The sequence below is a fragment of the Athene cunicularia genome (assembly GCF_003259725.1).
Source record: "Athene cunicularia isolate RWA chromosome 2 unlocalized genomic scaffold, athCun1 chr2_part1, whole genome shotgun sequence".
Lineage (NCBI taxonomy): Eukaryota > Metazoa > Chordata > Aves > Strigiformes > Strigidae > Athene > Athene cunicularia.
Window position 1 is genome coordinate 103,945,708 of NW_020799095.1, and position 13,438 is coordinate 103,959,145.

General features: G+C 37.6%; 1 protein-coding gene across 2 annotated transcripts in view; it reads right to left on the reverse strand.

Annotated features, from left to right (window-relative positions):
* OSBPL1A (oxysterol binding protein like 1A) overlaps positions 1–13,438 on the reverse strand; it is a 76,862-nt gene that overhangs the window by 47,704 nt on the left and 15,720 nt on the right. For both annotated transcript variants that reach the window (XM_026841663.1, XM_026841664.1), the window contains exons 7-15: positions 11,164–11,308; positions 10,376–10,443; positions 10,252–10,296; positions 9,158–9,231; positions 9,013–9,076; positions 7,993–8,094; positions 6,411–6,536; positions 5,170–5,251; positions 2,388–2,494 (exon numbers count right to left, since the gene is read on the reverse strand). In XM_026841663.1, the coding sequence (XP_026697464.1) occupies positions 2,388–2,494; positions 5,170–5,251; positions 6,411–6,536; positions 7,993–8,094; positions 9,013–9,076; positions 9,158–9,231; positions 10,252–10,296; positions 10,376–10,443; positions 11,164–11,308 (813 nt within the window). The remainder of the gene's footprint in view (positions 1–2,387; positions 2,495–5,169; positions 5,252–6,410; positions 6,537–7,992; positions 8,095–9,012; positions 9,077–9,157; positions 9,232–10,251; positions 10,297–10,375; positions 10,444–11,163; positions 11,309–13,438) is intronic.

Consider the following 13,438-nt stretch of genomic DNA (forward strand, 5'->3'; position numbering starts at 1 on the left):
GGAACCCGGGCGCGCGCTCTCACGCCGCCGCCACCGTTAAGGCGCGCGCCCAAGCCCTGCGCGGCGGCACCGGGGGCGGGAAGAAGCAGCGGACAGATGGAGCGTTTAGATACCACGCTCCTGCACCATTTCTAACGCAAGTGGAAGAGTCGAACCTTTTTTTTTTTTTTTTTTTTTTCCCCGTTAGTGCTGTATTAGCAATTTCATTTGCATATTTCACAATTATGCTACGATTTACCCGGCACAGAGATGGGCAATACTGAACAAAAAGTCTCTAAAAGGCAAAAAAGCGCATTCCCTGTGGGTAGCCTTAATGAAGTTAGCAGCCTCTCATCATGAGTCAAGCAGTGGCTTCTGGTATGCTGACAATTTAAGTTCGAGGGCAAAGAATTCTCCTTAAGGAGGCAAGATAGAAAGGTACCAAGCCTGAGAAAACGTTCCTTCTAGAGAACCAGATCTCACAGAACATGTGCAACACAGTTCAAGGACACTGTGGAGTAACTCATTCCTCTCTACTGGGAGGGAGTCCTAGCAGGGAGTCCCAGTCAGCCAAGCTGCAGTCAAACAGTCCAGCTGACAACAAAAGAGGCTTGGAGACAATAGGACAGGCAGGAAATAAGCTTTTAAACAACTTTTTTTTGTAGAATTATCCTTCCTGAAGGTAAGTTAACAGCAGCCAATCACCACCAGAGCAGAGCACTCAGGGCATTTGTTCCCAAACATTTACAACACCTAAGCCTTAACTTCATTACTGAGATCATAATCAGAAGAGAAACAAACACTAAAAAAAGATTACGAGTATTTTTGACAAATTTTTAAATTGGAGTTTGATACTTTAGAGTTACGCTTTACTATTCAATACACTTGGAAGGAACACTAAAACATTTAATTGGGGTCCTATCCACCTAATGCAGAACCCAATGTACTGTTTTTGCAATATCAACATAACTACAGTCTAGAAATCAACACTGAGTAACAAAAGACCAGGGCCCTGTCTCACAAAAGACAACAAAACCAAATGCTGTGGGTTTAAGAACAGTAATGCTCAAGGATCATAACTTTTTGGAAAGGTTCAAGTCTTATGAAGAGATTGCTGCTGTAATTTCCCTTATGAGCTTATGGTGTCTTTAAAAGCCTGCATTATATTCTGGAGTTGCAGTAGTCTGAAGTTTAAAAATACCAAGACACAAAACTCTCCAGGATCACATCATCTCTCTGTCATGACCGACTGATTTCACAAGCTATGATGGAAATTCAAGTTCACACCTCAGCCTATCCCTCTGTGCCCAAATCTATGTGCTTCTACATTAAAATAAGGCCTCTGTAACACCTACTGAGACTGTTCAAGTTCAAGTAAGGTGAAATTACAATTTCACCATATGTTTTGCCATACTCCACTCTGGAAAGCTATTTTAGTCTGGCTTCAAGCAACATGCCAACACAATTAAGGAATACTAACTAACACTACACACCCACTGCAGTAACAATTTCCCCCTCACCCACAAATGGAACTGGCAACTTTTAATATTAGATTAAGAAAAAATTCAATGTAAAAAAGCAATACTTGTTCCACTGTGCTAGAGCTTGACTCAAGTAAGTCTAGAAGACTCGTGACTGGAGACAAAAAGGCTTGGAAAGGAATGGAAAAAAAAAAATCTTAAACCAAGCTTAGACAATGGAGCCAGTGTTTGCAGCTCACTGTTAGATAACTGGAAGACGAACAGCACCAACACAAACCTCATTTTGAAACACAGCTTACTGATGACAAGAGCCTAACTGAGGGATTGCTGTTACCACAATACAGGAAGACAAGTTTATTCCATGGCACTAGGGTGTCTTCAAGAGGGGAGAAAAATAGCAAATCTCCTACCCCAGGAATTAATAAGTTTGACATATATTCCCAAACTGAAGCATTTGCATTATGTTTAACACCACACAAGATATTTTCACTGGGAAAGCCAGAAGTTCAACAGATAGCATTCGCACACCCACTAAGCACATGGTCTGAAAACCAAATTCAGAAGCAGTATTGTTCAACACTTCAGTTAGCCAGTACAAAAAGAGATTAATTTTCTCAATATTTTAACCTTCAAAACAAAGCAACTGCCTTATTGAATTCAAACATTCAGTATGAACATTACAAGCAGTAGTTAGTAAGCAAAATCTGTGTCTCTTCTGAACACTCAAATACTAAAAATAAGAGGAACTTAGCTACTCTTTCTCTAGAGGCAGGAGTTTTCATCACATTCAGCATGCAAAAAGACAGCTTACCAACAATATGAAGTTTTATGGGTTTGCGTATTTATTTTTTTAATGGGTAAGCTGGGAACTAGCAAAATATACTAAGCTATCTGACCCTCTATAGACCCATGCAGCACAATACATACCCCTTCTTGCTTTGTGAATAGGTTAAGGCAGTCAGCCAGGGCCTCACATGTTTCCTGGGATACTTCAGAGACCACATCAACTTTTTGCAGGAGGGGAGAAGATATTCCTGAAAGCACAAAAGATTAGTAGCATTAGGGGACACTAAACTACATGATTCTTTAAGTTATTTAAGTAATACAGGCATAACATTCATATTCTAAAGGAACACTGGTGCACTGCCAGATCTGCAAAAGTAGCACTGAGGGAACTTATGTTGTTTTGTATCCTTTCCCTAGTACTGATATAAATGGCACATGAATGGATCAAGTTTCTGTTTCAGCATCAGTTAGAAAGCAGAGGTGGTAAGCTATGGGAGCGAGACACTGGAAAAGTGACTAGCAACAACCTCCTTTTAATCACTTTCTACACTTAAAAGCCTCAGAGTTGCCAGGTGACAATTCAAATACATAGGACACTGCACTGGTTTAATGTAGCTTTGCTTGCCTTCTGCCATAGTATTACAAAGAAAAAGCTTACCACAGTGCAGCTGGAGATTTAGGTTTGAAAAAAATAAATGGGGAGTTACAAGGACACTGATCAATAAAAGGGGAAGGAGATCTTATTTTAATGGACTCATTTCTTAGATAAGTTGTACAGCTTGCAGAGCAAGCCACCTCATATCCTGACTTCTGTGACCATTTATAGAAAGGGCTATGTCTAGAATCAGCAGGAAACCATAATAACCCAATCAGCTGGTAGAAAGTTCATCTGAAGTTTTGTGATGTGCAGCAATTCCTCAGAAGTCAAGTGAGCCATCCTCTCAGGAAGCATACTTGTTGCAATTAAAATAAGCATTAAATTAATGACTGCAGACTCCAGGATCAGTTGACACCATTCAGTAACATGGGTTCTTCAAGCTGATGTCACACCAATAAAGATTAAGAGGTCCAGCAGTGACAGTTCTTTAAATTATTTTGTAACTTATACTGCTTTGTGCAGGACAAGATATCATATATATATCCACACATTAATTATTGCCTTGGATACCAAAGCTTACTACTAACTGGAATTAGAAATCTCTGCTTAGAGTAGCTATTCAAGAACAGCTAGTGCCTCTAGAAGAGGAGGCAGCAGACAACTTTATTTGCAATATATGCAAAAATCTCAGTGCATAAATTTAGATAATAAATCTCAATTTAAGATACATAAATCTCAACAATACCTGGATTTAGAATAGCATGTTGAGGCTGTTAGGGAGAGAATTTAAAATATCAGGTCACAAGATAGCTATTTTTATATTACTCAAAAAGTTTTAGGAAAAGTTCCACATGGAGGGACTTTTAACTCAGAAATTTGCATTCTGAGTCTGAGGACTTGAATACTTTAAAGATACCACATTAAGCCAATGTGAGAACTGGGAGAGCTGCAGCAGTTGTCTGTTGAGACCTACAGAGGTTATACATAAACCTAGGAACAGTTCACTGACCCATCAAGTTGCAAACATTCATTGGGAGGAAAGTAGGAACTTATTACTCCTATCAGCCAAGACTAGCAGTTTCTACAAAAGAGATAGTATCTGGTTTTGCTTTACTAAGGGTTTTAGTTACTCAAGTTGTGTATTTTTTTTAAAAAGTGAATGTCCTCGCTGGTTCTTCAGGTCAGCAATATGGGGTCAGAGAAACTGTCCCAACATCTACCAAAGGGAATTTATCCACCTTATACTAATTTTCAAACTGCTTTTTTGTGAAGAATTCTGTTTTACAGTGTTATTAATTTCAAAGGCTTCCCAATAAAGCTCATATGTATTATGAAGCTTTACTTTTATTTGTGAAATAAAAATTCAGTAAAAATTCAGTTAGTTCAAGGTTAACCATACAGGAACTTATTCAGTAGCATATGGAGTAAGAGCTGTATTTTAGACTCCTTTTGGGAAGGTAGAGGGATGGAAGAGAAAGAACTTCTTTCCTCCAAAACTGCTATTATATTACAGACTTCGGATCTGTACAGATAAAAAACTTGCTATCTAGTCTGAGCTTCATAACTAGGACTCAGGTTCAAAGGAGCAAGTTAGATGTTCTTACAGAACTCCTTTATGTGACTAGTATGTGAGCAACTTTTGTACATGGTTAAGGCATTAAATGAAACAAGTTCTAATCTCTAACAGCTTGATGCCTGTGCTATTTTTTGGCAGTTAAGCTGCAAAAGTCCAGGTACGTGTTAAGAGTTGTTATTTAAAATGAAGCCTAAGAAGTTCAAATCTAGCATAAAACTCAAGGCAGAAGCCTATTGAATATATCCCATCACACCATGCCTCCAGTTCCCTGTAGAGTTTGTAATTTCACATCTTCTTTATCATGCCTCAGCTCTCATAGTGTTTCTACTCACTATAAGACAATTTTTTTTGAGGGGAAAGCTAGAATAAGACAAGTAGTTCTTTGTACGTGTCAGGGGACATTTATGCTCTGCAATAAGCTATCAACTACAGATATTTTTTTTAAAACCTTGAAAATGAACCCCTATATTATATTCCTACAATACTACTCGGTGAGTGCTATATCTAAAGGCAGTTCCACTACATTTACAGCCACTAATAAAATTTCTTTCAATCAACATAGTTGTTTCTCCCAATCTTAAATCTTAGTAATTACTATACGCTACTTTGAGTCTTTTTCAATGAGGAACACAGTCCTGTATTTTCAAGCTCCTGAAAATTTAATTTCAGTGAAATTAAAGCACGTGTCTCTTAAAAGAAAAAAATCAGTTGCCTGGTAACAAACTGCATTTTAGAAGAGTAAGTTTTACCTTTTGTAGTGTCCAAAGATTTTACCATTGCAAGAAAGTCTGAAATCTCTTTACTGAGTCTTTGTTGGCATGTTTGTGCTTTCTGAAAGACAGCAAGGATAGCTAGTTCAGAAGTGCCTTGTTCTAGAGAAAGTATACATTCAGTCTCTTAACTATACTGAAATTTTAAAATTTGTAGAGCACTAAATCTTAAAGATTCCCAGTGACAGAGACTGATACATTAAAACTGAAAGAAATTACATGAAGTATCTTCAAAGACACAAAAGCAAACAGAAAATTTATGCACATCATATTGCTGACTGGCTTTTAAATTAACATAGCAGACCAAACCCCAAAACTATGTTGTACATACCAATTTTGCACCCCCCCCCCCTTTTTTTTAAAAAGTTTGAAAACCCAGGAAGAGCCATTTTTTGTTCTTTGACAGGTTAACCTAAGGCCAAAATAAGTTAACTGATGTACAGTAAGTGCAGCGACATATAGCAACCCACCCCAAGATCATATTCCAAGCCTGCATTTGAACTTTGAGACTGTTATCTGTTAAATAATACTATCTTCTTCTGTAGGCTGCTGGGAAATGCTAGCACCAGTTACCCTCCTGTCTCTGTTCTGCCATGAGGTACTTTGAGTTCTTGTACCAAAAGGTATGGTGCAAGCCACTCAGAGTTCAGCTGCATGAAGATTTTTGCATGGCAGCATCAATTTTCCCTTTTAAAGTAAAAGACTTTAGAAGTACATGTATGGCAAAAAGGAAGAATCACAGGCTGAATGCTAGATTTGTCAAGGAAGACTCATTTTCATCGCAGGTCTGAGCAATCACTGTACAACGCATCTAATGTGACCTGAGGAGTTAAAGAATCATTTCTAAGCTATTTCATTGCCTGTTTTGTAGAGGTAAAGCTCGCTGAACGTTAGCTTTGTTACCCCTCAGTCTTGCTGTCACCAACTACAGTACACAAGGCTCCCTCTCCTGGCTGAAAGTCTCAAGCAACTTCCTACCTTGCAGTAGTATTGGTAAAACTGAAAACCAGAACCCTGTAGCTATAATAAACGTGCCATTTTATGCATACAGTCCAAACAGGAATACATGACAGTAAGCAATGCAAACACAAGCAGCATTAATGCATCCATGGGACGAATGAATCATTACTTTTGACCAAAAGTACACTAAAATATTTCAACACAAAACCGTACTAGATCTGCAAGAGCCTACATGCATGAGCCAAGTACTCAATACATACTTTCAGCGTATCCTGTAGGTCTGTAACAGATACTGTATCATCTTCCTCATCATCACTGCTCAACTGTTCCTGTGTGCAGTAATGAGTACTATATGCAGAGTGGTCTTCTATTGCTTCCAGCCAACTCTGAATGAAAAAAGAAAAAAAAGAGTTAATATACATTTCAAAGGTCATCCCCAGAAGGCAACAACATACAAGCAAAAGAACAGATTACATTTTCTATTGATGTGACTAAGATATTCATTAGTAAAATGAGACACATTAATAAGTGGAAAATAGATTATTAAAAATTGTAACTTATTTAATGTGAGATACTCTGTGGTCAGAGACTTATTTGATAAACATTAACTCACCCTTTAGTTTATCTGTAATCACACTAAAAATCCTGCATCAATTAAGAAAAGACTGTAAGGAATGTATTTTTTTGTCTCTGGGTTTCTGTTCAGACAGCAAGGTCCCTGTGACAAAGTCTGCCTTCTTATGCATGGCAAACTCTGTACAAAACCTGAAGTGCTATCATAATTAAGAGGCAGATTGTTTTCCTGTTCATCGAACCAGAGTGGCTGAGGTTGGCAGGGATCTCTGGAGGTCCCCTGCTCCAACTACGCTACCTAGAGCTGGTTGCCCAGGAACATGCCAAGATGGTTTTTTAATATCTATCTGGATACTCCACCACCTCTCCAGGCAACCTGTGCCATTGCCCAGTCACCCTGACATTTTTTCTTACGTTCAGAGGGAATCTCCTGTGTTCCAGTTTATGTCCACTGCCTCTGGTCCTGTCAGTGGGCACCACTGAGAAGAGTCTGGCTCTGTCCCTCTTCACACCCTCCATTCAGATATTTACATACATTGACCAGATCCCCCTGAGCCTTCTCTTCTCCATGCTGAGCAGTCCCAGCTCTCTTGGCCTCTCCTAGCATTAGATTACTCTAGTCCCTTTAACCATCTTAGTGTCCCTTTGTTAAAGGCTCTATTCAGTATGTTCACATCTCTCTCATAGTGGGGACCCCAGAACTGAACACAGCACTCCAGTGGCCTTCACCTCTACTTCATCTCTAGTTAGTGCACCTATAGAAGTACAACAGGAACTACATTACCAATAGCCCTAGAACAAAAAGTTCTCTTGTTTCAGACCAACCTTTTAAGAAAATATAATTTGGTAGGTCATCTGGGAGAATGGCTAAGAGTAGAATGCACCATTAAACATTTTTTTGTTTGGAATAATCAACTATGAAAGAAAGTGATATGGAAGGAAGTTGCTGTAGAAATTTACCACATGAAGAAGTTAAAGGAAATAAGGAAGTTACACTACATGTCATAATACAGGCACAGAACTGGAAAACAAGGTGACGCTAATTTTACAGAACAGAATGACAATCTATCCATTATTGCTATTTAGTCTATATTCATGCTAAAAAAAAAAAAAATAAAAAATCAATATCTGCACTTATATTACCAAGTCCAGATGATCAAGATACTGAACCCACAACTAATGCATCCATAACAAGCACAGATAGTAAGTATGCAAATTATTAATTACAGAAGTTACTACATTTTAGTCTTTGATAAAGAGTCATATTACCTCCCTAGTTTGAGAAGGAAGGCTATTTTTAGGAATCTTGAAACGATGAACAGTGTCATCAAAACATCTGACAGAAAAGAAGCAACTGTCTGTAGACTTTACCTAAAGCAATGTGGAGAAAACACCAAATTAGTATGATGAATCAGTAAGGTAGGGAATTAACTCAGAAGTTTTTGCCTCTGTTTTGATGCAAAACAACTATAGTTTACAAAAGGCTTGGTCAGAACAGTTTTGCAAAGTGTGCTGTCTTTCACCTTATCATGATGAATGAGAATATAGAGGTTCTTTATGTCAAAATATTGTATTTGCATATTTGCACCACTTGATTCAGCCAAAATCTCAGCAGTAGTGCAAGATCACCAATATTAAAGAATATGTAGATATAGAAAAGTGAGAATCACTTTTCCTATACTAAGAAAATATATAGCTGTAGTTTAACATAACTTGTGGTGTCAACCTACGGAACTAGGAAAGGTCAAAGAAAGTGTACTTAAATTATCTGAAATGCATTTTCCTTAAACACTTTATCTTCCTGTATATTATAAATGGCACTTCACCTGTTCTTCCTCTGTCCTCTCTTCACCCCTTCCAAAAGGGATTACCACAAGCTTAATAGAATTTAAGAAAGTTTTTCAAAAGTCGCATTCATAATTGATCAGTTCTCCGAGATCAGCTTAAGTTACACAATCAGTCACAAGTAGCCACTGCCAGCTAAGGAGGAACTAGAGCTTTGCTATTCTGTATCACATGACCCAAACAGTTGTTTTGCACAACCAAAAAGGCATGCTTCTAGGAAGTCTTGTTTGTTTAAATCTTTTAAGACTTCGGAAAGAAGTGAAGGAGCTTTATGGTCACTTTACATATAAGGATACTTTGCTTGACAAGAACCAGCATTTCTTGCAACAGCACAAGCTATCTCCCTGTTTTATAACAAAGGCATGCTTACCAAACCAGCTGAAGTTTTCATTGTCTAGGTATGGAACACCATCACATTAAAAAAAAAGTCATTTCACTTCCTACCGTGCAGACAGCCTGTGTTAAATGCTTGCATCCCTGACGATGATCATTATTCACTGCATCAGCTCTTTGAAAGAAAAAGAGATTTAATGAAGTGAAGATGGGAATCATTTAAATCGCTTTTCAGAAATTTAAACACAGAACTTACTGTCTCCGATACCAGGAAAGGACTCCATGTTCTAGAACTATCCAGTAGAGTTTCCAACCAAAGAATCGTGAGCTCTAAAAAAAAAGAATTAAAAGAAAACACAACAATAAAAGCCAGTTAAGGTTAACAGATGAAGAGCACATCTGACAGCTTGAAGGCTATTACATAAAACTGGCAGTCATTAGGAACACATTTTAGGTTTTACAAATCTTGGTGATCACAGCAACCTGAGAGTACTTCACAATGACAGTGCTATTTGGAAATACCTAAAGACAAGTTTTGTTGAGCCTGCTATTCAGTTGGAACTGAAATACTAAAATGCTGCATTTTTTAATATTATAGGGCTTGTTGATCACCACACAATTCTACTTTATAAAATCAAATGAGAAATAAAACATTGAGATATCCAACTACAACATTTTACCTTTCCAAACTATAGTACACAGTTCTGATTTAAAAACAGCTCCTTATATTGCAATCATGAATGAATACATAGGAAAATATACATTGAAGAAAACTTCAAAGATTTCATTAAGGAATATAAAAATTAAGCATTTATGTAGAAGATTCAGAAATATTATTTTTTAACAAGGGAAAAAAGATTCACTTGACTATCAGAGCAAAACAAGCTTTAAACAACCATTTGACTGACACCTTCCCTCCAAGTTTTAAGATTTCCAGAACACAGTGAATTTGTGACAAAGTATTAGTCACAGATTATTAAAGATATTGTATTAGTCACAGATTATTAAAGACATCTATTCAGGAAAGAAAAGAAAACCCCACACATTTTTCCCACCACACAGACCAGGAACAAAGCCTTACCACAATGAAGCTTTGTCACAAAAATTACCAAGAACTGATGAGAGATTTTAGGGACTGATGTTAAGATCAGAGTGCCATGAATTTAGGAACTGCTCCACCAGCCAGCCCATCTATAATTTATCCAATATACTAGATTAAAGTCAAGTCATTTAACAAATTTATTATTGAAAAGTTCCCTCATTCATCAACTCTCACTTAATTACAGAAAAGGACATATTGACATACTTTGAGATCTTATAAGCTATTTCAGAAAAGGAAATAAGACATACCTTCCATAGGAGACCTTCGTATCGTCTCAGGGGTTTGTTGATAACCTGCATAAAAATTAAACTCATGTAGGAAAAACTTCAACTAGACAGCCTTGGCATTTTAAATGGATACAAAAGTTCCTACCTTTCCAGTTTTACCTCCCAGTATCAGTTTCATTTCTGCTCCTTGTGCTAGATCAAGGGGTGTCTGATCTGTTTAGTAACCAAGATAAGGCATGAGAATTTGATGCAAATAAACCTAGATGTACTTAACTTAAAAAAATTCTGAAACTCTGTTTACCCATTAAAGTTTGATCTCACAAACTTCTATCTTTACTTGCAACTGCGGAACATTAGCTCCTCGGGGACAGAAGACTAAAATGGCTCTAAACTTTAGTGCACTGAACTGTCTTTTGGAGTTTACTAGCCACAGAGAGGGATTTGTTCTTACTTGTTTTTAGCCATTCCTCTATATAAAACAGAACATTCACAGATATCAAGATAAAGGCATCTTTAAATCAGATGACAAATACACAGTTTGCATATCTGCATAAAGTTTTCCTGGATTTGCTTTCATTAGAAGCCTTCTTCTGAAGAGTCACTTTGTCTGGGCCACATCTTCAATCTTACCACTTTTTTTTGTTACCTGTGCTCAGTATTTAGCATCAAGAAAACAAAAGCCAGGCACATTTCATGGTTAAGACAGACAACAGGAAGGTTTTCTAGAAATGGGAAAGTTTGGAATAAGTATTTTGCTACAGTTCCTAAATATTCTGCAATTTAGTCAGTGTTGGGATTCCTTTATTATGATACAAAGCTTTTAAAACACCATAAGGTTTTCCCTGAACATTGAGTGCTATGTCACATAGCTTATAGAAGCTATTAAATGTCTATCTCCTCTTAACACTTTAGGAATTTTAATTTAGTACTCACCATTTTTGTTTCTTATTTTAGGATCCGCTCCATTTTTTAGAAGTTTCAGCGCACAATGCTTATGGGCACGGTATGCTGCACAGTGCAATGGTGTGTTCCCCATCTGATCTGTACAGTTGATATCAGGTGGTTTGGGCTTGTTCAACTGGAAAAAACAATGTTTTGCTTACTTATCAGTTTTCCTCCCTCTCCAGATGCCATGCTTATTCTTTTGAAAGATAGCTGTTCCTAACTAGGACGCTTCAGTGTAGATCTGGCAACAAAGACGTCATGTAGCAAGTGTTAAGAGAAGGGCAAGGACTACAACAAGCAAGCAAGATATTCAGCTAGAGTAAGAAACTTCTCAGGTTTTTTGCTTGCTATATCCCTCCCACCTCTACTATATAATATGAAAACATTTATCTTACTCAGTTACACAGTCCCAGATAGAGTTGTCCAGCATTGCAGTTCAGTCATTTATATTGCTAGAATCGCCTTGTGAGTCTACTGTCAAAATCTACTGTTCTCTGTAGAAGACTCCCAGGCACAGTCTGAAAGTTAGCACAGGCCAGTGCTAAATCCAGAACAAGTTTGTGAGGCCACCCTGTTTCAGAGAATAAGAACTTTGTACAGAAGGGTGGCAGGCCTGCCAGTCTCAGTGACAGATATCCTAGGCCATTTAGAAGCTCCTAGTATAGGCAGTCTGTTATACAAACAGTTTTACTGCATTCTGAAGTCTATTGTGGGAATTAAAAAAGTTCGAACAGCTATGTAACTGAGGAAAAAAACACTGACTTTTACTCGGACACAACAGAAATGTATTGAGAAACTGACCCCATCGAAGAGAAGGGTCATTAAGCATGACACTACTAACCACCCTAAAATACCTCTACACTTCTACTCAAATATGTGGCTATTGGATGGGTACATAGGGGTTGGACTAGATGATCTTTAAAGGTGCCTTCCAACTCAAACTATTCTGTGCAATATCAACCATTATAGTTAAGCTTCTAAGTCAAAGGGGACTGCCTTAATAGAAAGGCTAAGTTACTGTTAAGCAGTCTTAGGAGACTAAAGTTAGAAGTATGACAATTTTGGAGAAACTCAGTTTAAGCCCTCTGCACTAGCCATATGCTATCCTAGAGAAATTACTTCATAACAGCAGAATTCCTATGGCAGCAATTTAAATTAGCATTATCAATGACTACCTTAAATGTGCTTCTGAAATAGTCCTATAAACTGCTACAGCTGTTATTTACAGTTCAACTGAAAAAAGAATACAAGTCAAAAAGAGACAGCTTGTGGAAATACAATCTCATTAATACTGAGGTCAAATACTTGAGTTCCTAAGGATTCCTAGCTTTTAGCTCTTTCCAGCCAGCTGGTTTACATTTGCCTTAACACTGACTCCTGACTTCTTGCCTCCACACCTTTTAAGCCACATGCCTGTGCTTTCTGCAGCTTATACGTTGTTACAAGGCAATATTTTTAAGAAAGTTTCAAGCGTCAACTGACCAAGATAAACAGTCTCCAGTCATTTCAGTAGATGTACAGTATTTTGAGAACTCAAGGCAAAACCAGTGTGTTCTTCCTAAGTAGACTAAAAAGCCTGGGTTAAGATTCAGCTACTGAAGGTCTAGCTTTGAGTATCAAGACATACTATGATCTAGTGAGAATCTTAACAGAAAAGAAGCACAGAAGCCACCACTACCATTTGATTTCAAGAAACTTCAATAGAAGAAGTAGTTATAAAGTTAAAGTGCACGCAGGAAAAGAGAGAAAAAAAGTCCAATTAGAAGGTTTAGAGAAAGCACACCATTAAGTTGTCTCTTCCAGACAATTGTGTTACAATGTCTTTTTTTTTTTGGTAAAAATAATCAAGGTAAAGGAGAATTGACAATAAAATAAGTAACTGGCACTCTGATCCAAAAGCAGGGTAGTAGAGAACAAATTCTGGTGTGTTAGGTTTTCACAATAAAAGCAGATGTAAGCAGCTAAAGTTTCACGAGCATAAAAAAAGATGTAATAGGAGCAGAAAGGCCTGAAAATCAGTAGGCAAAGTCTGAGGAATTCTCAAGATAAAGCACAGCTCAGAAGAGCTACAAAAATTCTCCACAGAGGTATTAACCTAAGGGTAGGAAAGGCAAGGAGGTTTACACCATAGAGCCAGGAAGTGGAGAAAGCTCTTTGGACTTCCACATGAGTCAGAGTTTTAATATTGTAATTCAGTGGTCACAGATCTAAGTATTCACTGAAGGATTCTGAGAAAAACTTGTTATGACTTAAAAACTGCCCT